General features: G+C 49.4%; 1 protein-coding gene and 1 long non-coding RNA gene across 3 annotated transcripts in view; one reads left to right on the forward strand and one right to left on the reverse strand.

Annotated features, from left to right (window-relative positions):
• LOC118380860 (nuclear respiratory factor 1-like) overlaps window positions 1–19,452 on the forward strand; it is a 37,929-nt gene extending 18,477 nt beyond the window's left edge. The window contains exons 7-9 of the mRNA XM_052507593.1: window positions 718–839; window positions 8,222–8,346; window positions 17,872–19,452. Coding sequence (XP_052363553.1) covers window positions 718–839; window positions 8,222–8,346; window positions 17,872–18,032 — 408 coding nt within the window. The 3' untranslated portion in view covers window positions 18,033–19,452. The remainder of the gene's footprint in view (window positions 1–717; window positions 840–8,221; window positions 8,347–17,871) is intronic.
• Window positions 12,068–14,014, reverse strand: LOC127923581 (uncharacterized). Of its 2 annotated transcripts, none has more exons than XR_008114776.1 (3): window positions 13,374–14,014; window positions 13,103–13,311; window positions 12,068–12,124 (listed from the first exon to the last, which is right to left on the reverse strand). It is a non-coding gene; the product is annotated as an uncharacterized LOC127923581 (long non-coding RNA). The 2 variants fall into 2 exon arrangements; XR_008114775.1 differs by having other exon boundaries at window positions 13,103–13,330.
• Window positions 19,453–24,887: the final 5,435 nt, after the last annotated feature.

Raw genomic sequence — 24,887 nt, forward strand, 5'->3', positions numbered from 1 at the left:
CTTCCTCCTCTCTTACTCTCTGTCACTTCCTCCCCCTCTTACTCTCTGTCACTTCCTCCTCCCCTCTTACTCTCTGTCACTTCCTCCTCTCTTACTCTCTGTCACTTCTGTCACTTCCCCTCTTACTCTCTCTGTCACTTCCTGTCCTCTCTTACTCTCTCTCTGTCACTTCCTCCTCTCTTACTCTCTGTCACTTCCCTCCTCTCTTACTCTCTGTCACTTTCCTCCTCTCTTACTCTCTGTCACTTCCTCCCTCTCTTACTCTCTGTCACTTCCCCTCTTACTCTTGTCACTCTCTCTTACACTCTGTCACTTCCCCTCTCTTACTCTCTGTCTCCTTCCTCCCTCTTACTCTCTGTCACTTCCTCCTCTCTTACTCTCTGTCACTTCCTCCTCTCTTACTCTCTGTCACTTCCTCCTCCCCTCTCTGTCACTTCCTCTCTGTCACTTCCTCCTCTCTTAGGGCTCTCTGTCACTTCCTCCTCTCACTTCTGTCCTCTCCTTCCCCCTCTCTTCTGTCACTTCCCTCTGTCACTTGCTCTCTCACTCTGTCACTTTCCTTCTTACTCTCTGTCACTTCCCCCCCCTCTCTTTCTCTGTCACTTTCCTCTCTTACTCTCTGTCACCTCCATCCCTCTTCTATTTACTTCCCTCTCTTTCTTTCTTCTCCTTCCTGGGCATCTCTGTCACTGGCCAGGTTGAGCAGAACTCTCTTAGATGACCATACAGACCACACAGGCGTCCGAGGCCAATCAGGCGGTCGCGTCCCTCGCTGAGGCCGCTGTCGCCGCCTCCCAGGAGATGCAGCAGGGAGCCACCGTCACCATGGCACTTAACGGGTAGGGCGTGTTCATTAGGGCACACTGTCACCATGGCACTTAACGGGTAGGGTGTGTTCATTATGGCACACACTCACCATGGCACTTAACGGGTAGGGCGTGTTCATTAGGGCACACTGTCACCATGGTACTTAACGGGTAGGGCTTGTTCATTAGGGCACACTGTCACCATGGCACTTAACGGGTAGGGCGTGTTCATTAGGGCACACTGTCACCATGGCACTTAACGGGTAGGGCTTGTTCATTAGGGCACACTGTCACCATGGCACTTAACGGGTAGGGCTTGTTCATTAGGGCACACTGTCACCATGGCACTTAACTGGTAGGGCGTGTTCATTAGGGCACACTGTCACCATGGCACTTAACGAGTAGGGCTTGTTCATTAGGGCACACTGTCACCATGGCACTTAACGGGTAGGGCGTGTTCATTAGGGCACACTGTCACCATGGCACTTAACGGGTAGGGCGTGTTCTAGGGGGTTGGTCTAAAGGGACAAGCAGGGTCGTCCAGCCAGGTGAAGAAAATGTACAACTCAACAGCATTGTGGACAATCAGGCCAAATGCTGTATCTGCACTGAGTCTGGGATTAGGTGACTGTTGAGAGTACTTAGTCTGGGGGACCAGCCTTCATAATGACAACACACAGATACCACAGCCATTGGATGACCCATCCATGTTTACTTAAAGGCCTAGTGCAGTCAAAAATGTGACCAACTGGGCCTGGCTTCATGACGTAATGCACAACTTCATACGGACCTTCTGATAGGACGAGGCAGAGCCCTGTTGGTCAGGTGACCCGTGGGGCTGTGCCTCTGGCGCTTTTATAAACCATCTCAATTCCCCCAGGCTCCACAGCGGACTGCTATTGGTTCGACTGCTGTAGGCTAGTTGGTGAATGATGCCCTCGTGACCTGTGGACCCATTAGCTGAATACTGAGAGTAAAGATACTCACTGGCAAGGACTGCAGGACAGCGGCCTTCCTTTGTCAATACATGTGTTTTACCCAGAGCTACTGACAGTCCTCAGTGTGTATGTTTTGAACTACACAGTCATCAGTGTGTATCTTTTGAGTTACTGACAGTCATCAGTGTGTATCTTTTGAGTTACTGACAGTTATCAGTGTGTATCTTTTGAGTTACTGACAGTCATCAGTGTGTATCTTTTGAGTTACTGACAGTCATCAGTGTGTATCTTTTGAGTTACTGACAGTCATCAGTGTGTATCTTTTGACCTACACAGTTATCAGTGTGTATCTTTTGAGTTACTGACAGTCATCAGTGTGTATCTTTTGAGTTACTGACAGTCATCAGTGTGTATCTTTTGACCTACACAGTTATCAGTGTGTATCTTTTGAGTTACTGACAGTCATCAGTGTGTATCTTTTGAGTTACTGACAGTCATCAGTGTGTATCTTTTGACCTACACAGTCCTCAGTGTGTATCTTTTGAGTTACTGACAGTCCTCAGTGTGTATCATTTTAGCTACTGACAGTCCTCAGTGACTGCTGCCATCTCTAACAGGTTTCTCTTGTGAAATAGATTTGATGTCAGTGAGACTAAACTGTATATTTAAATGTTAAATCAAATATAAACTCTGTAACCATGGTAACCATGGTATAATGTTGTTACAGAATGTCATTACGTAACACACTGGGTCAATCTAGAAACATCCAAACTGAATGAAACCTGCAGAAACATTTTGAGATTGGGAGAAATGTAATTCTGTAAACAACGTGCACAATGCACACATCTCATGCTGCACTGCTTGGGGGAGGGGCTCTCTGTGAGCTTAATGCGGGATGCTGGTACAAGGGTGTGGAGTCAGAATCCTGCTGTCCCAGAATGCCGCAGTGGGATTGAGGTTTGGTCACCGCCCAGATGGTCTCTCCTCTCTGTTTATAACGGAGTAGGATGAAGTTGCCCGTAGACGCTGATTTTTGGGTCAGTTTAGCATGTCCCCCAATGATAGTGAAAGGCCCAGTCCAGGGCAGTTAAAGGCCCAGCCCAGGGCGGTTAAAGGCCCAGCCCAGGGCGGTTAAAGGCCCAGCCCAGGGCGGTTAAAGGCCCAGCCCAGGGCGGTAAAAGGCCCAGCCCAGGGCGGTGAAAGGCCCAGCCCAGGGCGGTGAAAGGCCCAGCCCAGGGCAGTTAAAATGCCCAGCCCAGGGCAGTTAAAATGCCCAGCCCAGGGCAGTTAAAATGCCCAGCCCAGGGCAGTTAAAAGGCCCAGCCCAGGGCGGTTAAAAGGCCCAGCCCAGGGCGGTTAAAAGGCCCAGCCCAGGGCGGTTAAAAGGCCCAGCCCAGGGCGGTTAAAAGGCCCAGCCCAGGGCGGTTAAAAGGCCCAGCCCAGGGCGGTTAAAAGGCCCAGCCCAGGGCGGTTAAAAGGCCCAGCCCAGGGCGGTTAAAAGGCCCAGCCCAGGGCGGTTAAAAGGCCCAGCCCAGGGCGGTTAAAAGGGGCCCAGCCCAGGGCGGTTAAAAGGCCCAGCCCGGGGCGGTTAAAAGGCCCAGCCCAGGGCGGTTAAAGGCCCAGCCCAGGGCGGTTAAAGGCCCAGCCCAGGGCGGTTAAAAGGCCCAGCCCAGGGCGGTTAAAAGGCCCAGCCCAGGGCGGTTAAAAGGCCCAGCCCAGGGCGGTTAAAAGGCCCAGCCCAGGGCGGTTAAAAGGCCCAGCCCAGGGCGGTTAAAAGGCCCAGCCCAGGGCGGTTAAAAGGCCCAGCCCAGGGCGGTTAAAAGGCCCAGCCCAGGGCGGTTAAAAGGCCCAGCCCAGGGCGGTTAAAAGGCCCAGCCCAGGGCGGTTAAAAGGCCCAGCCCAGGGCGGTTAAAAGGCCCAGCCCAGGGCGGTTAAAGGCCCAGCCCAAGGCCCAGCCCAGGGCGGTTAAAAGGCCCAGCCCAGGGCGGTTAAAAGGCCCAGCCCAGGGCGGTTAAAAGGCCCAGCCCAGGGCGGTTAAAAGGCCCAGCCCAGGGCGGTTAAAAAGCCCAGGGCCAGCCCAGCCCAGCCCAGGGCGGTTAAAAGGCCCAGCCCAGGGCGGTTAAAAGGCCCAAAAGGCCCAGCCCAGGGGGCCCAGCCCAGGGCGGTTAAAAGGCCCAGCCCAGGGCGGTTAAAAGGCCCAGCCCAGGGCGGTTAAAAGGCCCAGCCCAGGGCGGTTAAAAGGCCCAGCCCAGGGCGGTTAAAAGGCCCAGCCCAGGGCGGTTAAAAGGCCCAGCCCAGGGCGGTTAAAGGCCCAGCCCAGGGCAGTCAAACTGGTGATTTCCTGTGTTTTATGTATTTAAACTGAGGTTGGAATAATACTGTGAGATTGTATAAATGATGATAATGCCATTTTAGTGTTAGAGCTGTTTGAAAACACGGCCTGAAATTTCACCATGTGGTAAATTTGACCAATAAGAAAGCGTTCCAAACATCTGCCAATAACAGCTAGATTAACATTTTCCCCTCTCCACTCAGGCCACTCTGACAGTCCGAGCAAAGTTCTTGCTTGAGAAATTGCTCTTTATTAAGAAGCTATTTTAGTTTAAACCGTTTTAATTGAAAACAATCATGTAAGGTACTTATTTGCTACCCAGAAATGATTTGATATTGATATGAAAACAGCTGCATTGGACCTTTTAAGGACAGTGCTTACATTAGCAATGAGGCATCTTACAGCGTGAATAAAGTGCATCTAGGTGTATTCATATCAGCAAGCGCTGACACAAGGCCCTGGGGTCTGGGCCGTAACAAGGGAGGGCAGGCAACTAGGCTGAAGAGTATTATTCCCATAGTCTAATTGCATAGGTAGTTCTATAACACCTGTGATGTCAGAAAGAGGGGACAGTTGGAGCAGGAAACTAAGGGTCCCATAGGGACATGGGGTCAGCTGCTTTTTCCTCCCATTTCAGTGTTTAATTTGAGTTAATTAATTAGCCGTTACCTTTGTACTCAACTGCCTCGCCTGGTTTCTGGGGGTGTTAAGTGGTTGCTAACCAACCTAATCAGCCACTACATTTATTACTCAGGAAACCACTACTGAATGAGATTGCGCTTTTCACAAAAGTGTCGTACGGGTGTTTGTGAGCTAAACAGTAAAACTGCTAAAAACTGGTTTAAAGTCATTTGCTTTTTCTTAACCTATTGTGTGTACTAAGTGTGAAGATGCTGTCGGTGCACTCGTCAACACTACGGCAGATGCTGGCGGTGCACTCGTCGACACTACGGCAGATGCTGGCGGTGCACTCGTCGACACTACGGCAGATGCTGTCGGTGCACTCGTCGACACTACGGCAGATGCTGGCGGTGCACTCGTCGACACTACGGCAGATGCTGGCGGTGCACTCGTTGACACTACGGCAGATGCTGGCGGTGCACTCGTCGACACTACGGCAGATGCTGGCGGTGCACTCGTCGACACTACGGCAGATGCTGTCGGTGCACTCGTCGACACTACGGCAGATGCTGGCGGTGCACTCGTCGACACTACGGCAGATGCTGGCGGTGCACTCGTTGACACTACGGCAGATGCTGGCGGTGCACTCGTTGACACTACGGCAGATGCTGGCGGTGCACTCGTCGACACTACGGCAGATGCTGGCGGTGCACTCGTCGACACTACGGCAGATGCTGTCGGTGCACTCGTCGACACTACGGCAGATGCTGTCGGTGCACTCGTCGACACTACGGCAGATGCTGTCGGTGCACTCGTCGACACTACGGCAGATGCTGGCGGTGCACTCGTTGACACTACGGTAGATGATGGCGGTGCACTCGTTGACACTACGGCAGATGCTGTCGGTGCACTCGTTGACACTACGGCAGATGATGGCGGTGCACTCGTTGACACTACGGTAGATGATGGCGGTGCACTCGTCGACACTACGGCAGATGCTGTCGGTGCACTCGTTGACACTACGGTAGATGATGGCGGTGCACTCGTTGACACTACGGTAGATGATGGCGGTGCACTCGTCGACACTACGGCAGATGCTGTCGGTGCACTCGTTGACACTACGGTAGATGATGACGGTGCACTCGTTGACACTACGGCAGATGATGACGGTGCACTCGTTGACACTACGGCAGATGCTGTCGGTGCACTCGTTGACACTACGGCAGATGCTGTCGGTGCACTCGTTGACACTACGGCAGATGCTGTCGGTGCACTCGTTAACACTACGGTAGATGCTGGCGGTGCACCTGTCGACACTACGGTAGATGCTGGCGGTGCAATCTTCAACACCACGGTAGATGCTGACGGTGCACTCGTCAACACTACGGTAGATGCTGGCGGTGCACTAGTCGACACCACGGTAGATGCTGACGGTGCACTAGTCGACACCACGGTAGATGCTGACGGTGCACTAGTCGACACCACGGTAGATGCTGACGGTGCACTAGTCGACACCACGGTAGATGCTGACGGTGCACTCGTCGACACCACGGTAGATGCTGACGGTGCACTAGTCGACACTACGGTAGATGCTGGCGGTGCACTCGTTAACACTACGGTAGATGCTGGCGGTGCACTCGTCGACACTACAGTAGTTTGTTGTCATTTCCTCCAGTGTCTAGGAGTTCCCATTGGGGCTTGTTACAGGAGTCCCCTTCCCTCCCTTATTCCCTCCTGGTTACCTCATGTGAGCAGTGCGGCACTTTGCCAGAACCTTCCGTCCCTGTTTCCCGACCCCCAGTGCCCACTGAGGGAAAATGTTTTTTTCTCTCTCAAATAGAGAGCTTACTTTTATCTTAGTGGATGTTCTCATTATGACAGAATAGTAGAAAATGGGATGTCAATTCTTTTCAGCGTGATCTTTAGTTTGTTCTATAAATGTGAGCTGTAAACAGTCATTCTATGAATCATTGTGGATGAAACTCTTGTGTGTTGATTATATTTCCTGTGTCGTTTGGCTGGAAGAGGAGAACTAGAAGTTAGTATCCCTGTTGAGGAATATGTGACAGATTCCCAAAGTAAGGTGATTTATCCAATAAATTACTGGGAGTTTATATATAGAGTGTTTGACTATCTTTATTTTTGTTTATTCGCTGTTCGTCAGCACCTCCACACAAAATCTTTTTCTGGGTGTGTGCCAGCTCATGTCTCTTAGATTCCCAAAGTTGACCATGGCTGAAAAGATGCTTTATAATGTCCCCCCATGTTCTAATGACCTTATTCCTTGTCAGCAGTCCCTGGGGCACTGGGGTCGGTTTGGGTGTATTGTTTTAAAGAGTGTCCCAATGCAGAGCCAAATATGTGCAATGGTGCGCTGCCTACTCCCCTTTAGATGCTGGGAGTTGGAGTGGGTGTTTGGGTGAGAGTGTTGGGCCTCTGGCACCACCATACAGTCAACTGTAGGCTAATGTTGGGCCTCTGGCACCACCATACAGTCAACTGTAGGCTAATGTTGGGCCTCTGGTACCACCATACAGTCAACTGTAGGCTAATGTTGGGCCTCTGGTACCACCATACAGTCAACTGTAGGCTAATGTTGGGCCTCTGGTACCACCATACAGTCAACTGTAGGCTAATGTTGGGCCTCTGGTACCACCATACAGTCAACTGTAGGCTAATGTTGGGCCTCTGGTACCACCATACAGTCAACTGTAGGCTAATGTTGGGCCTCTGGTACCACCATACAGTCAACTGTAGGCTAATGTTGGGCCTCTGGTACCACCATACAGTCAACTGTAGGCTAATGTTGGGCCTCTGGTACCACCATACAGTCAACTGTAGGCTAATGTTGGGCCTCTGGTACCACCATACAATCAACTGTAGGCTAATGTTGGGCCTCTGGTACTACCATACAGTCAACTGTAGGCTAATGTTGGGCCTCTGGTACCACCATACAGTCAACTGTAGGCTAATGTTGGGCCTCTGGTACCACCATACAGTCAACTGTAGGCTAATGTTGGGCCTCTGGTACCACCATACAGTCAACTGTAGGCTAATGTTGGGCCTCTGGTACCACCATACAGTCAACTGTAGGCTAATGTTGGGCCTCTGGTACCACCATACAGTCAACTGTAGGCTAATGTTGGGCCTCTGGTACTACCATACAGTCAACTGTAGGCTAATGTTGGGCCTCTGGTACCACCATACAGTCAAGTGTAGGCTAATGTTGGGCCTCTGGTACCACCATACAGTCAACTGTAGGCTAATGTTGGGCCTCTGGTACCACCATACAGTCAACTGTAGGCTAATGTTGGGCCTCTGGTACCACCATACAATCAACTGTAGGCTAATGTTGGGCCTCTGGTACCACCATACTCTCAGGGTTGGGGCTTGGGTTGTTGTCCCCTCTCCCTATAATTGTCATTGTCCACCAGTCTGTCAACGTTGTTTGGATGCGTGGGGGGGACACATAGCCACGCCTCACCTCCTTGCTATCTCTTAAGGTGTGTGTGATTGTGTTGCAGTGAGGCTGCGGCCCATGCAGTGGCGACGCTGGCTGAGGCCACCCTACAGGGAGGAGGTCAAATCGTTCTGGCCGGGGAAACGGCGGCTGCTGTAGGAGCACTGACTGGAGTGCAAGATGGCAGCGGTACGTACCACACAACCTCTCAACAACTATTGTCAGGTAATTGACTCACCTGTATAAATCAATGTGAAATACTCTACTGACACTCCTCATACCATTCAGACAACGCACCCCTAACATTACAACGCACCCCTAACATTACAACGCACCCCTAACATTACAACGCACCCCTAACATTACAACGCACCCCTAACATTACAACGCACCCCTAACATTACAACGCACCCCTAACATGACAACGCACCCCTAACATGACAACGCACCCCTAACTTAAAATAATAATAATGCTTTTGGGAACTCACACTGGCACCCCCCCTTTCTAGCTCTGACTTACCTCCTAACTACTTCTTTGATGGAAAATGTACTTACTGTGATATGTGGTTGTCTCACCTAGCTATCTGAAGATAAATGCAACAGTAAGTTGCACTGGATAAGTGTCTGCTAAATGACCAAAATGTCAATTCAAACAGCCCTAACATTGAACCGACGCAGCCCTAACATTGAACCGACGCAGCCCTAACGTTGAACCGACGCGGCCCTAACGTTGAACCGACGCGGCCCTAACGTTGAACCGACGCGGCCCTAACGTTGAACCGACGCGGCCCTAACGTTGAACCGACGCGGCCCTACCGTTGAACCCGACGCGGCCCTACCGTTGAACCCGACGCGGCCCTACCGTTGAACCCGACGCGGCCCTACCGTTGAACCCGACGCGGCCCTACCGTTGAACCCGACGCGGCCCTAGCGTTGAACCCGACGCGGCCCTAGCGTTGAACCCGACGCGGCCCTAGCGTTGAAGCCGACGCGGCCCTAGCGTTGAAGCCGACGCGGCCCTAGCGTTGAAGCCGACGCGGCCCTAGCGTTGAAGCCGACGCGGCCCTAGCGTTGAAGCCGACGCGGCCCTAGCGTTGAACCCAGCGCGTTGTTTCATATAGCTAGACACCATGCATACAAAACGACCAAGTCACTCAGTTGAACATAATCCTCCCATACCATGATGACCTGTCTGGGGTGTCAGCTACAGGTAACACTGCACATACAAACACACACACCTGTCCCCCTGCTCCCGCTAGGATAACCCAGGTTCCCTAGCTCAAATCAAATCAAATTGATTTATATAGCCCTTCGTACATCAGCTGATATCTCAAAGTGCTGTAGAGAAACCCAGCCTAAATCCCCAAACGGCAAGCAATGCAGGTGTAGAAGCACGGTGTCTAGGAAAAACTCCCTAGAAAGGCCGAAACCTAGAGAGGAACCAGGCTATGTGGGGTGGCCAGTCCTCTTCTGGCTGTGCCGGGTTTAGATTATAACAGAACATGGCCAAGATGTTCAAATGTTCATAAATGACCAGCATGGTCGAATAATAATAAGGCAGAACAGTTGAAACTGGAGCAGCAGCACGGCCAGGTGGACTGGGGACAGCAAGGAGTCATCATGTCAGGTAGTCCTGGGGCATGGTCCTAGGGCTCAGGTCCTCCGAGAGAGAGAGAGAGAAAGAAGGAGAGAATTTGAGAACGCACACTTAGATTCACACAGGACACCGAATAGGACAGGAGAAGTACTCCAGATATAACAAACAGACCCTAGCCCCCCGACACATAAACTACTGCAGCATAAATACTGGAGGCTGAGACAGGAGGGGTCAGGAGACACTGTGGCCCCATCCGAGGACACCCCCGGACAGGGCCAAACAGGAAGGATATAACCCCACCCACTTTGCCAAAGCACAGCCCCCACACCACTAGAGGGATATCTTCAACCACCAACTTACCATCCTGAGACAAGGCTGAGTATAGCCCACAAAGATCTCCGCCATGGCACAACCCAATGGGGGGCGCCAACCCAGACAGGATGTCCACTGTGCTGTTGTGTGTGTGTGTGTGTGTGGCTCATACTAGATACTCTGTCCAGACCAACAAAAGGGCTTAACAAGAAATACTTCCAAAAGGACTAATTGGGGGGAGAATTGTTTTAGTTTAGCGCAGAGGCCTGCCTGAACTTTCCCTCTGCCCATGTTTCATTAAGTAACCACGACTGGTCCAGTTCCCTTGTTTGAATGTTAATGAAACTCGGTTTACACTAGATTTATATCATTCATTACAGTCTGAGCAAGTCAAGCTCCTTTCATATTCAACTCATTCAAATTATCTGTAAGGGTGACAAATGAAAATCACTGAAAGGCTGTAGGTTTTTAACAAGGCTGTAGGTTTCTAACAAGGCTGTAGGTTTCTAACAAGGCTGTAGGTTTCTAACAAGGCTGTAGGTTTCCATGTGCATTTAACAAGGGAGTTGGTATGACTAGATATTTGGTCCTGTACTTTAGTTGTGGAGTTTCTTGTCTTCTGCTTTTACCCCAGAAGGGAAGGTCCACATAAAAGGACTGTTGATGAGTTTCATTCTTGCGTTGTGGCAACACCGGGACACATTAGTGAAGGTGTTATTTTTACCAATAGCATTACCTCCATTGAGTCTAGTCTTCCCAGTTACACAGTAGTGTCAGTATCACACCTGGGTTCCAGTACTATTTACTGAATTTTAATTACTTTCAAATACATTTCAAAACAAGAAAATAAGTATTTAAAATACTGAAATAGGCATGTATTTTAAACCCAGGTCTGGTCAGTGTGAGGGAATAGGACAGGAGCTGCCAGTGAGCTTCTCTATTCTAGTCCACTCTGTGTTGATGCAACAGATAGTGGGCAGGAGAGACCCATGTGAGTATGTCCACCATTCTATCAATCCCTACTGTGTCTCTACAACTCTGCTGCAGACCGTTCATACTGTAGATGCACATTTCCAATACATACTGATTAGTTATTTAAATGATTTCAGGTCGTATGATACCAGCTCTCATCAGCTGATGGTTACATCATGATCTCAGCAGCAGCTTTTATCCACGTAACATTCCACCACCATCATTCCAGAAACTCCCATCCCTCAACCTAACTCCCATCCCATCCCTCAACCTAACTCCCATCCCATCCCTCAACCTAACTCCCATCCCATCATCCCCCTAACTCCCATCCCTCCCATCCCAACCTAACTCCCTAACTCCCATCCCTCAACCTAACTCCCATCCCATCCCTCAACCTAACTCCCATCCCATCCTCAACCTAACTCCCCTAAAACCTAACTCCCATCCCATCCCTCAACCTAACTCCCATCCCATCCCTCAACCTAACTCCCATCCCATCCCTCAACCTAACTCCCATCCCATCCCTCAACCTAACTCCCATCCCATCCCTCAACCTAACTCCCATCCCATCCCTCAACCTAACTCCCATCCCATCCCTCAACCTAACTCCCATCCCATCCCTCAACCTAACTCCCATCCCATCCCTCAACCTAACTCCCATCCCATCCCTCAACCTAACTCCCATCCCATCCCTCAACCTAACTCCCATCCCATCCCTCAACCTAACTCCCATCCCATCCCTCAACCTAACTCCCATCCCATCCCTCAACCATAACATCCCTCCTAACTCCCATCCCTCAACCTAACTCCCATCCCATCCTAACTCCCATCCCATCCCTCCTAACTCCCATCCCATCCCTCAACCTAACTCCCAATCCCTCCCACTCCCATCCCTCAATCCCTAACTCCCATCCCATCCCTCAACCTAACTCCCATCCCATCCCTCCCAATCCCTCCTAACTCCCTCCCATCCCTCAACCTAACTCCCTCCCATCCCTCAACCTAACTCCCAACCTCCCATCCCATCCCTCCCATCCCATCCCTCAACCTAACTCCCATCCCTCAACCTAACTCCCATCCCTCAACCTAACTCCCATCCCATCCCTCAACCTAACTCCCATCCCCAACCTAACTCCCATCAACCTAATAACTCCCATCCCATCCCTCAACCTAACTCCCATCCCATCCCTCAACCTAACTCCCATCCCATCCCTCAACCTAATCCCTCAACCCATCCCATCCCTCAACCTAACTCCCATCCCATCCCTCACTCCCATCCCATCCCTCCCTCCCATCCCATCCCTCCCACTCCCATCCCTCAACCTAACTCCCATCCCATCAACCTAACTCCCACTCCCTCAACCACTCCCATCCCATCCCTCAACCTAACTCCCATCCCATCCCTCAACCTAACTCCCAATCCCTCAACCTAACTCCCATCCCATCCCTCAATAACTCCCATCCCATCCCTCAACCTAACTCCCATCCCATCCCTCAACCTAACTCCCATCCCATCCCTCAACCTAACTCCCATCCCATCAACCTAACTCCCAACCTCAACTAACTCCCATCCCATCCCTCAACCTAATCCCATCTCATCCCATTCTCCCATCCCATCCTCAACTCTCCCATCCCATCCCTCAATGCAACTCCCATCCCATCCCTCAACCTAACTCCCATCCCATCCCTCAACCTAACTCCCATCCCATCCCTCAACCTCCCATCCCATCCCTCAACCTCTCCCATCCCATCCCTCAACCTAACTCCCTCCCATCCCATCCCTCAACCTAACTCCCATCCCAACCTCAACCTAACTCCCATCCCATCCCTCCCATCCCTAACTACTCATCCCATCCCTCAACCTAAATCCCATCCCTCATCATCCCATCCCTCAACCTAACTCTCATCCCATCCCTCAACCTAACTCTCATCCCATCCCTCAACCTAACTCTCATCCCATCCCTCAACCTAACTCTCATCCCATCCCTCAACCTAACTCTCATCCCATCCCTCAACCTAACTCTCATCCCATCCCTCAACCTAACTCCCATCCCATCCCTCAACCTAACTCCCATCCCTCAACCTAACTCCCATCCCTCAACCTAACTCCCATCCCTCAACCTAACTCCCATCCCTCAACCTAACTCCCATCCCTCAACCTAACTCCCATCCCTCAACCTAACTCCCATCCCTCAACCTAACTCCCATCCCTCAACCTAACTCCCATCCCTCAACCTAACTCCCATCCCTCAACCTAACTCCCATCCCTCAACCTAACTCCCATCCCTCAACCTAACTCCCATCCCTCAACCTAACTCCCATCCCATCCCTCAACCTAACTCCCACCCCTCAAGCCCTCCCTCTCTGCCTTCAGGGCTGGTTTCCTGTCTCTTCACATCAGTCCCCTGTCCTACAGTGGGCCATGCCCCTGCTGGTGACAATCCCCCCCCCAGGCACGGGGGCGTTGTCATCTCCCTGAAGTGCTCTTGCTAAAGAGGCTTTGATCCACTCCATTATCAGTCTATAGTCTAATCACTGGGCCAGCTGTCAGCGCCCTGGGACCGGACAGCAACCGGCCTCATGGTGACACACACACTGTCCCCTCCTCTACCACTGCCCACAGGCTGCATTGGGAAGATGGCCACTAGTAAAGGCGTGTCTTTAAACACCCAAAGCTGATTAGCAAGCATTACAACTACATTTAAAGAAATGGACATCAGGAAGCCTTCTTCCCCCCCACCCACAATGTGCCTGTCCATCATTTTACAGTCACTGCATTGCAGTGAGAATCTAATGCTTTTCTCCTAAGTGAAGTTAACGCTGTTCCTATTGGGTGTGGTATGTTTCACAGGAGTGACAGACCGACGAAAAACATGTTCTGATTTGGACATGCATCATACTGTCATTTGCAAAATGGCTACCCTTTTTAAGACGCCCATCTGTTGGGTTGTCACAAGTTAACACAGCCACAACGTCGTAATTATGGCAAAACCCTGCCCCTTACTACAATTTATCCTCTTAAAATCTGATTTTAAACCTAACTTTAACCACACTGCTAACCCTAACTTTAAGACCGAAAAGCTCATTTCGACTTTGTGGCTGTGTTATCTAGTGGAAACCCAGCCACTCTGTTTCATGAATGGACAGGGAGGGAGGCAGCAGAACTGAGGAGCCTGAGTCTAGCAAAAAAAGGCATTGTGGGATAGCTGGAGCCCCTTCCATGCCCCATCATTCTACAAGTGGGTAATTTTAGCCAGTTGGTAGAAGCCACAGCGCTAAACCTCCCTCCCTTGTAGCTTCTGCTGTTAGGCTGCATCACAAATGGCACCCTTTCCCCAATATAGTTCGCTACTTTTGTCCAAAGCGGTCACAAGTAGTGCACTGTATAGGGAATAGAATGCCATTTGGAGCTCATCCTTTAGTCTGTTAGCTAGCAGCAGGCCCCACTCAGCTAACAACCAGCCCCTTCACCTGTTGGCCCAGTGCTGCTCCTCTCCTGAGCCTGTTGACCTTTACCTAATCACCGTAATGGAGGAGTGGAGGGGCCACTGTTTGAAGTGCTGCCAGATTGGCTAGCTTTGTCCCTAGCACACATACACACTCGTCGACCATGGCCCTCAATGTCACAGTAAGTGAAGTGTGAGCGGCTTGGTCTGGTACTTGACTCGGTAAGCACCGGGCTCTCTCTCTCTCTCTGAATGCCAGACTACCTGCTTCATATTGACAACATGTAAACTATATTTAGTCTCCAAATGTTTATTGAAAACATAATTACATTTGCACAATGAGTGCTTGTCTCTCAAATACATTGTTAGTTGTTGGTCAGCTAGCTAGCAAATTGTGTCATATTAGCATTGACTTGAAATCAGTCAAGACATGGTAGACTCCCCCCCCCATTGTAAGCCCTGCTACTATACAATCATCACAGCCAGTCGATCAACTCAACTTGATTCTGTCACGTAGCTGGACCAAGGGGGCTTGTTAGACTACTACAGAGGGGGACATGGGGCCTCATTTAGAGAAAGCATATACGCACAGATTGATCATACGAGTCGACCAAATGGATTTACTTGGCATTACATTTAGTGATTTTATAAATTAAACATAATTGAGACTTTATTTATGTGTCTGTAGACAGACACTGTTTAAATTGAGTTTCTCACGTTACATTTTAACACTAAAATGTGGCGTTTAAACTAATCACATGTTATAAAGGAGGGGTCTGGATCCTTTACCTAGTGGATAAGGAAAAAATCATTTTCAAAAAGCCAGCATTCGTTATCATTATGCCGGTGTATCACTGAAATGTGGAATGACCCCGAGCATCCGCCCGCCACCATACCCAGCTATGACCTCCTTCCCCTAGCCTGTGACAGCTTGTGGGGCTGGGCAGAGACCTACGTGACTGCAGTAGTAATCCCCAGGCATAGTCTCTCTCACACACACACGCACTCACACACAGCTGGACAGGGAGGAGAGGCAGGCAGGCTCAATTGGACCATTGTTCTGCAATGCAGCCTCTCTAAAATGGCTGCCTAATGCGTTTTGACTCTAGCATGGCTCTCTCTCAGGCCCTAACCCCACCTTAAAGACCCTCATGGACCAAGGCACTTCACAGCAGAACTAAAATGGCCAATCGTCATTCGTCCATTTCATCAGCCCCTTTGTCAATACTGCATTGTATGTGTGGCCAAAATATAGAATAGCATAGAAAAATGGATTGTCCTCTCATTCTGGGAAATTCATATTTCACTTCACAATTACATGTATAACATCAGACAAGGAAATATGGAATATAAATGTTTATTAGGATCCCCATTAGTTGACACCATGATGTCAGCCAGTCTTCTTTGGGGTCTGACACACAACTAAAAATACATTTTCAAACAATTACAATTAACGACATTAAACATTGTAGAGGTCCTGGGCTGGCATGGTTACTACACGTGGTCTGCGGTTGTGAGGCTGGTTGAGCGTACTGTATTAAACAACCTCTTTCGTATCGTCTGAGATCCCTAAAGATTGAAAAGCTGCAGCAGCCATCCCCCTCTTCAAAGGGGGAAGCACTCTAGACCCAAACTGCTACAAACATATATCTATCCTACCCTGCCTTTCTAAGGTCTTCGAAAGCCAAGTTAACAAACAGATCACCGACCACTTCGAATCCCACCGTACCTTCTCCGCTATGCAATCTGGCTTCCGAGCTGGTCATGGGTGCACCTCCGCCACGCTCAAGGTCCTAAACAATATCATAACCGCCATCGATAAAAGACAATACCTAGCAGCCATCTTAATCGACCTGGCCAAGGCTTTCGACTCTGTCAGTCACCACATTCTTATCGGCAGACTTAACAGCCTTGGGTTCTCAAATGACTGCCTCGCCTGGTTCACCAACTACTTCTCTGATAGAGTTCAGTGTGTCAAATTGGAGGGCCTGTTGTCCAGACCTCTGTCAGTCTCTATGGGGGTGCCACAGGGTTCAGTTCTCGAGCCGACTCTTTTCTCTGGATACATCAATGTCGCTCTTGCTGCTGGTGATTCTCTGATCCACCTCAACGCAGACGACACCATTCTGTATACTTCTGGCCCTTCTTTGGACACTGTGTTAGCAAACCTCCAGATGAGCTTCAACGCCATACAACTCTTCTTCCATGGCCTCCAACTGCTCTTAAATACAAGTAAAACTAATTGCATGCTCTTCAACCGATCACTACCCGCCTGCCCATCCTAGCATCACTACTCTGGACTGTTCTGACTTAGAATACACGGACAACTACAAGTACCTAGGTGTCTTGTTAGACTGTAAACTTTCCTTACAGACTCATATTAAGCATCTCCAATCTAGAATCGGCTTCCTATTTCGCAAAAAAGCATCCTTCACTCATGCTGCCAAACATACCCTCGTAAAACTGACTATCTAACCGATCCTTGACTTCGGCGATGTCATTTACAAAATGGCCTCCAACACTCTACTCAGACTGCATTCAGTTTGCTATCACAGTTCCATCCGTTTTGTCACCAAAGCCCCATATACTACCCACCACTGTGACCTGTATGCTCTCGTTGGCTGGCCCTCGCTTCATATTCGTCACCAAACCCACTGGCTCTAGGTCATCTATAAGTCTTTGCTAGGTAAAGCACCGCCTTGTCTCAGCTCACTGGTCACCATAGCAGCACCCACCAACCCATAGCACGCGCACCAGCAGGTATATTTCACTGGTCAACTCCTACTTTGGCCGCGTTTCCTTCCAGTTCTCTGCTGCTAATGACTGGAACGAATTGCAAAAATTGCTGAAGCTGGAGTCTTCTATCTCCCTCACTAACTTTAAGCATCAGCTGTCAGAGCAGCTTCCCAATCACTGCACCTGTACATAACCCATCTGTAAATAGCCCACCCAACTACCTCATTCCCATATTATTTATTTATTGCTCCTTTGCACCCCAGTATCTCTACTTGCACATTCATCCTAGGCACATCTATCACTCCAGTGTTTAATTGCTATGTTGTAATTATTTTGCCAATATGGCCTATTTATTGCCTTACCTCCCTAATCTTACTACATTTGCACATACTGTATATAGACTTTTCTATAGTGTTATTGACTGTGTTTGTTAATCCCATGTGTAACTCTGTTTGTGTTGCACTGCTTTGCTTTATTCTTGGCCAGGTGGCAGTTGCAAATGAGAACTTGTTCTCAACTGGCCTACCTGGTTAAATAAAGGTGAAATAAATAGAATAAAAAGACATTTAGGTTGATGGAGAACAGAAGAAAAGGCTACTTTATACTCTTTAAACGTGTCTAAGCCTGTATCCCCCCCATCTCTCTCTCCAGGCCTGGTGCAGATCCCAGTCAGCATGTACCAGACGGTGGTTACCAGCCTAGCCCAGGGGAACCGGCCCGTACAAGTGGCCATGGCGCCTGTGGCCACACGCATTGACAACACGGTCACACTGGACGGCCAGGCGGTAGAGGTAGTGACTCTGGAGCAGTGACACTGAATCCTCCCTTGGCAGGTGTGTTCCACTGGAACAAAGTCCCAAAATGGCCGCCGCCGGGAGCTGAGGGATGGATAGTCCGTTTTCACCATAGAGATAGATAGAGGGCTCATCTTTGTATCTGTGCCATTATAGCATCTGACAGCATGGGCAGTGCCATTGAGGCCATCTCCATTTTTGAATTAGTCTGTTTTCCTCTTCACGATTGACTGATACCTCCTGATAACTCGGTTTGACATTACTCCGTCAGTGGAGGATCAGCCCATGAAGTTGGAAGCCCTAAATGGCACTGCCCATGCTAATACAGCCTTTTGGCCAGTAGAGGCCTCTATCATTCTCTATGGTTTCCACATGCTGTGCTCTGTACAATGTAAAAATATATATTTTTAATGTACATCTGCAGGGGAACATAAAGTGACGGATTTATCAATGCATTGTTTACTGTGTGTGTGTGTGTATATATAGAAGATGTGTTTTTTTTGTTTGAATGTCCTTTTTTAGCTTTGATGTTGAGCATTGTGTGACATGGGTTAGAGAGTATTTAGTATTTATTTCTGCACACCTTAACATTTACTTAAAGAATAACCAAAAAGCCAAGGGGGACGCCACCAATTCACCTTTCATTCTGAACCTATATCACAGTCCCATTAATGACGTTTTGGTACTATGTCTATGTGAGTGTTATTCCATGTTTGTTATAGAATGCGGTTACCAAATCACAATCACTCTCTGCTCTGTTGTCATGGACTTCATATGCAATCAGGTTGTGCCGAAACCCAGGAACCTTTCCACTAATTCCACCCCCTACTATATTAGTCAATGTTCTTCTTGTACCCTGGATGTCTACGAAGCATCCCAATTATCAACTGTCCCCTGTAAGAACCTTCACTGCCTAGAATGATTCCAATGAAACATTACTTCTGAAATATGATACCTGTTGTTGTGTGGTTTATTGTACTGTAGTCCACTCCACACACACACTGGGATTTCTGAAGACTCAGGATTTATTAGTACGGTATTTTTTTTGATGACCTGTCTAGGCAGCCATTTTGACTCCAGAGAATATCACAACTGGTGTCTCCAATGCAGGAGTAGCTGTCCCTTGAGTCTTTAAAAAAAAAAAAAAAAAAATTAAACAAAAACGCTCCTTTTGATGTCAGTGGTAGGAACGTATTCTAAATCATTTTATAAATTGAGGGGGGCCGTACTGTATACTACAGAGCATTCAATGACTTTTTGTATTTGTACAGAATACGTGTGCATTTGTCTGGTCTGATATGATGGTATGAATAAATTCAGCTCACTACAGAGAATCCTCTCTGTAGAATTAATGATTTAGGAAATACATTAGGTGACTGAATTACACCAAGCATGCAGTCCATGTGATCGCCCAATAAAGTGACTACTGTTCACCGGTCACACTAGCCAGTGTCGTCATTGAACTCTGAAGGTGAAATACTTCCTTTTCCAAAACCCTACTATTGTTCTTCACATCATACACTATATTGGTCGTTGTTGCCCTTGTTGGTCCATGCCCCTCTTCTTCTACATGGTTTATCCATGTAGTTACCCTGCCATGAGAACTCCATGACCTCTATACACTCCACTGTCATCCCCCTACCCCGCCACACACACGCCTGTCGTGACGGACGCTCAGGGTCCTGGTTACATCATAAGCTGTATAGCACTGTGCAGCCCTCCCCGTGGTTAAAGCCTGGGATTTGCTAGCTGGGTCCTTCTGTTGCGGAGTGGGAGAGAGAGAGACGTTGGTTCGGGCCCTAATCCGTCAGGCGTCAACGCACATCCCATTCTGCCTCCCAGATTACAGCAGAGGAAGCAGGTTACAACCTCATGGATGGAAAGATACACCATGTTCTGTTGTTTCCTGCTTTGCTCTCTTCTCTGTATTGAAGCGCTTGTTTAGGAGACATTTTAAGGAGACCATGTTGAGAGGATGTCTAAATGATGTGGGTGGGGGATGTTGTGGGTTGGAGGGCAGCTGGCCACTGGGGTGGTAGGAGCGTGACACGTGTGCATCACCCTGTAGCACCAGATTAAAAAAGCCTCATTGAATGCTTCCTGGGAAACAGGCCTTGCCCTCTCTCACCAAAATATCCACCTACACAGGGAATTTAAAGCCACATTCGTTCTTACCTCGTCTCTCACGACAGACTGCTACATAAATGAATGGACTCTAATGGACTAGCCGGCCAGTGCAGACACCAGATTTAGTTCTGTGGGTCGAGATTGATTCTTACCATCCCTGTTTGTTGTTTTGTCCATCCAAACATATTCCTAGGATTTATAGAATGAAGTATCCACTAAAAATAGGAATGAACAAAGTAGCAGGAAGTAACCACTAAGTGCACATAGTAACTCAACATGAGCAGCAGTGTACGCGCCCTGACATACACCTAACACCTCTCAGCACCCTGCGTCCCAAACAGCACCTTATTCCCTATAGTGGATGTGCCCTGGTCAAAAGTAATGCACTATAATAGGGAGCCATTTAGGACACACGCTTCATGTTAACTGTTTCATCTCCAGTGTCTGATGATGGAAGGTTCTGTGGTAAGCCGGTCAGTCAGTGAGGTGGGTGCTGGTGATGTAATCAGCTAATGGTGGCAGCAGATGGATCCATGCGGATGCCTGTCGGGGGGCTCGGTGATGCGGTGAGGTGTGACCTGACCTGTAAAGGCTGAAGAGCAGGGGGCATCTGTGGTGACAAATCACCTGTCCACCAATCCTGACTGCTCTACATGCCCCCGGAAACCAAGGTCTTTTTCATAAGGACACACCGTAATAAAGTGATTTGCAACGGAAGGCAAAAACTTGCATTTCTTATTGGATTCAGATAGTACCCCCTGTTTTACTCTGTTTCTGACCGTTTTTTGGCCTTTTCGTGACAACTGAACACGACCCAGTTATGTTTCAGCACTAAGCTACTCTGTCCAAGGGAATACCACTCAGGACCATACACTGCTGTCGAGCCTCGGAATATCAATAGCATATCATTTTATTACATATGACATCATTGGCTGTGTGTGCTGGTACTCAGTTGTACACAGTACCTACACACACAGTAGTAGTAGTAGGAGGCGTATTGATATTGATTCTCTCTGGCTGAGCCAGCTCCATTCTTGTTGCCTGGAGTCGTGCAGACTCTGGGGCAGGCCTTTAATCTCCACTAATCGTTTCTTAATACTCCAGCACAGGGGATAATCTCCACTCCCTCCCCTCGTCCCAGCACCAGCCTTAGGAGATGAGGGGGTGGGGCTGATAGGGAAGGGGGAGAGGGGGTGGGGCTGATAAGAGAGGGGGAGAGGGGGTGGGGCTGATAGGAGGTGGGGCTGATAGGAGATGGGGAGAGGGGGGGGAGATGGGGGGTGAGGCTGGGGAGAGGGGGAGAGGGGTGGGGCTGATAGGAGAGGGGGAGAGGTGGTGGGGCTGATAGGAGAGGTGGGGGGCTGATAGGCTGAGGGGGAGGGGGTGGGGCTGATAGGAGATGGGGAGAGGGGTGGGGCTGATAGGAGATGGGGAGAAAGGGTGGGGCTGATAGGAGATGGGGAGAGGGGATAGGGCTGATAGGAGATGGGGAGAGGGGGTGGGGCTGATAGGAGATGGGGAGAGGGGGTGGGGCTGATGGGAGATGGGGAGAGGGGGTGGGGCTGATAGGAGATGGGGAGAGGGGGTGGGGCTGATAGGAGATGGGGAGAGGGGGAAGGGGATGGGGCTGATGGGAGATGGGGAGAGGGGGTGGGGCTGATAGGAGATGGGGAGAGGGGGTGGGGCTGATAGGAGATGGGGAGAGGGGGTGGGGCTGATAGGAGATGGGGAGAGGGGGTGGGGCTGATAGGAGATGGGGAGAGGGGGTGGGGCTGATGGGAGATGGGGGAGAGGGGGTGGGGCTGATGGGAGATGGGGAGAGGGGGTGGGGCTGATAGGAGATGGGGAGAGGGGGTGAGGCTGATAGGAGATGGAGGTGAGGGGGTGGGGCTCATAGGAGATGGGGGAGAGTGGGTGGAGCTGATAGAAGATGGGGGAGAGTGGGTGGGGCTGATAGAAGATGGGGGAGAGTGGGTGGAGCTGATAGAAGATGGGGGAGAGTGGGTGGAGCTGATAGGAGATGGGGGAGAAGGGGAGGGGCTGATTGGTCTATAGGGGGAGAAGGGAAGGGGCTGAACAAGACTCCACTGTCCACACTTCTACACACACACACAATGTGTTGGATGAACCAGGGGATAATTCTGAATTATAGCAACATTTACTATCAGTATACTAAGTGCTCTACTCTGTCACATAGTGGGTTATAACTATGATAGTTAGCATATGCTCTACCTGTTTCATCATAGATTAGACTAAATATTTAAATGGAAGGCATATTTTGCTTCACATACAGCTGTATAAACCTTTAATTGGGTTGAATTAATGGCACCAACGTGTAACACATTTGATCTCTTCTCTAACCTCTCCTTCAGATCACCCAAAGATATTGACAGCCAATCAGCATGTGCTGATGCTGCATCCTCTAGTCTCCCCTCACGCCCCAATAATGGCCTCCACACCTTCCAGAGAAACACTACCAACTCACACCACCTCTGTTACCCTCCCTCTGGCATAGACACTAGCGTAAGAACGATGGGTCCTAATCTCATTTCACTAATGCCCCTGGGTGCATTAGAGGAGTACAGGCACGGCTGTCTCTGCCCTCAGCCCAACTCTCCCAACCTAACCCTGAGTACCACTCATCACGCCTCTGAGGGAGAGAGAGAGACAGAGAACAACAGAGTGAGAGAGACACAGAGAGACAGAGAGAGAGACAGAGAAAGAGATAGAGAGACGAAGATTGAGAAGGGCCGAGGGAGCCGGGGTGAGGGGCTGGGGGTAGAGAGAGAGACAGAGATAGAGAGAAAGAGAAACAGTGAGAGAGAAACAGAGAGAGAGAGAAACAGAGAGAGAGAGAAACAGAGAGAGAAAAGGGGCTGAAAAATGTGGTGTAACCTGAGAGGTGCAGCCCATCTGGAGAAGGCCCCTGCATTGATGATGGCTTTCCCACAATGCACTATACTACAGCAGAGAAGATCGTTACAGGAGTCTGAGACAATGGGCTAGTCTTTTGAATAAGTTTATTATTTGCATGAGAGAGACTGTGATTTTCTATGGAGAAAAAAATGTAAAAGCTAGAATGTCAACAGGTGCACTTACATTACAGAGTCAGGACTGGGTTTCACAAGTCACAATCATCACATTATCAAGAGATAAAAATGCATTTTCCTTAATAATGTACATGTCGCCCATGCATGTTAAGTTTGGCAATATGAGACTAGAATAGAGTTAAGTGAATCTGAATCTGTTTGTCAAGCAGAAAACAGGTTGCACCACTCACCAGAGATTTGTCTATCGAGGCATACTGGCTGTCTATCGAGGCTTACTGGCTGTCTATTGAGGCTTACTGGCTGTCTATCGAGACTTACTGGCTGTCTATCGAGGCTTACTGGCTGTCTATCAAGTCTTACTGACTGTCTATCGAGTCTTACTGGCTGTCTATGTAGGCATATTAACTGTCTATCAAGGCATACTGGCTGTCTACTGAGGCATATTGGCTGTCTATTGAGGCTTACTGGCTGTCTATCTAGGCATATTAACTGTCTATCGAGGCATAGTGGCTGTCTATCGAGGCATACTGGCTGTCTATCGAGGCATACTGGCTGTCTATCGAGGCATACTGGCTGTCTATCTAGGCATATTAACTGTCTATCGAGGCATAGTGGCTGTCTATCAAGGCTTACTGGCTGTCTATCGAGGCTTACTGGCTGTCTATCGAGGCATACTGGCTGTATATCAAGGCATACTGGCTGTCTATCGAGGCATACTGGCTGTCTATCGAGGCATACTGGCTGTCTATCGAGGCATACTGGCTGTCTATCGAGGCTTACTGGCTGTCTATCGAGGCTTACTGGCTGTCTCTCAACCACAATCTTCCCACTTCCCTTATTTCTACATTTGAATGGCTTTCCAACACAAAAGCTAAAACCACCGCTGTGCAGGTCAAATGACAGCGTGCGCACAGAACAGACAGCCCCCGGCTGAATGAGTGACGATACAAATCATATAAGCCGAAGCTGAAGTGTATAGCAAGGATTTATGCAAAAGCAGATGAAGGGTTTTAACCCCCCCCCCCCCAATCACCTACACTAGCAGATACCCTGACCCTGATCTACCCTGACCCTGAGCAGAGCACTGCAGTAGCTTTCTGGCTACGGGCTTCTCTAACAACCAAAGTCATTCTCTCTCTGAGAATACAGACTCCCACTCTCTCACTCTTTTCTCAAGCAGGTTGGGACGGGAGGGAAAAAGAGGTGCATTGAAAGAGGAGGGTAAGACGACACCACACAGTTTGCTAATTCTGTCTGGGACTCCAGAGAGGGAGGCATGGCCCCCTGTTGGCTGACCATGGGCAGAACAGACAGGGGGCTCATTATACAGACTTGGGAACTGGACTTGCATTCTATTCAACGCTGATGGAGCTATAGCCTGGCACTAGATCTGTTTGTGCTGTCTTGCCATCTTATGGTTGTTTGGCATGACAAGGGCCATTGGGGTTGGCAAAACAGCACAAGCTGATATGGGACCAGGCTAGTAAGGCATGATAAATAACATTCTCTATTCAAAAGCTATGTTTTACTAGTATAACTACTCAAGAAAAGTCTGGGTACATTACATATACAGTCACGTCCCACGGTGGAGAGACCAGATCTGGTCACATTTCCTGACTGATATTCCTGTAGCTGGAACACAAACCCTCTTTTCCTCTGAGACTGTTGCCTGTATGGTTGGTTCAATGGAGTACTA

The sequence above is a fragment of the Oncorhynchus keta genome, unplaced genomic scaffold (genome assembly GCF_023373465.1).
Source record: "Oncorhynchus keta strain PuntledgeMale-10-30-2019 unplaced genomic scaffold, Oket_V2 Un_contig_30111_pilon_pilon, whole genome shotgun sequence".
Classification (NCBI taxonomy): domain Eukaryota; kingdom Metazoa; phylum Chordata; class Actinopteri; order Salmoniformes; family Salmonidae; genus Oncorhynchus; species Oncorhynchus keta.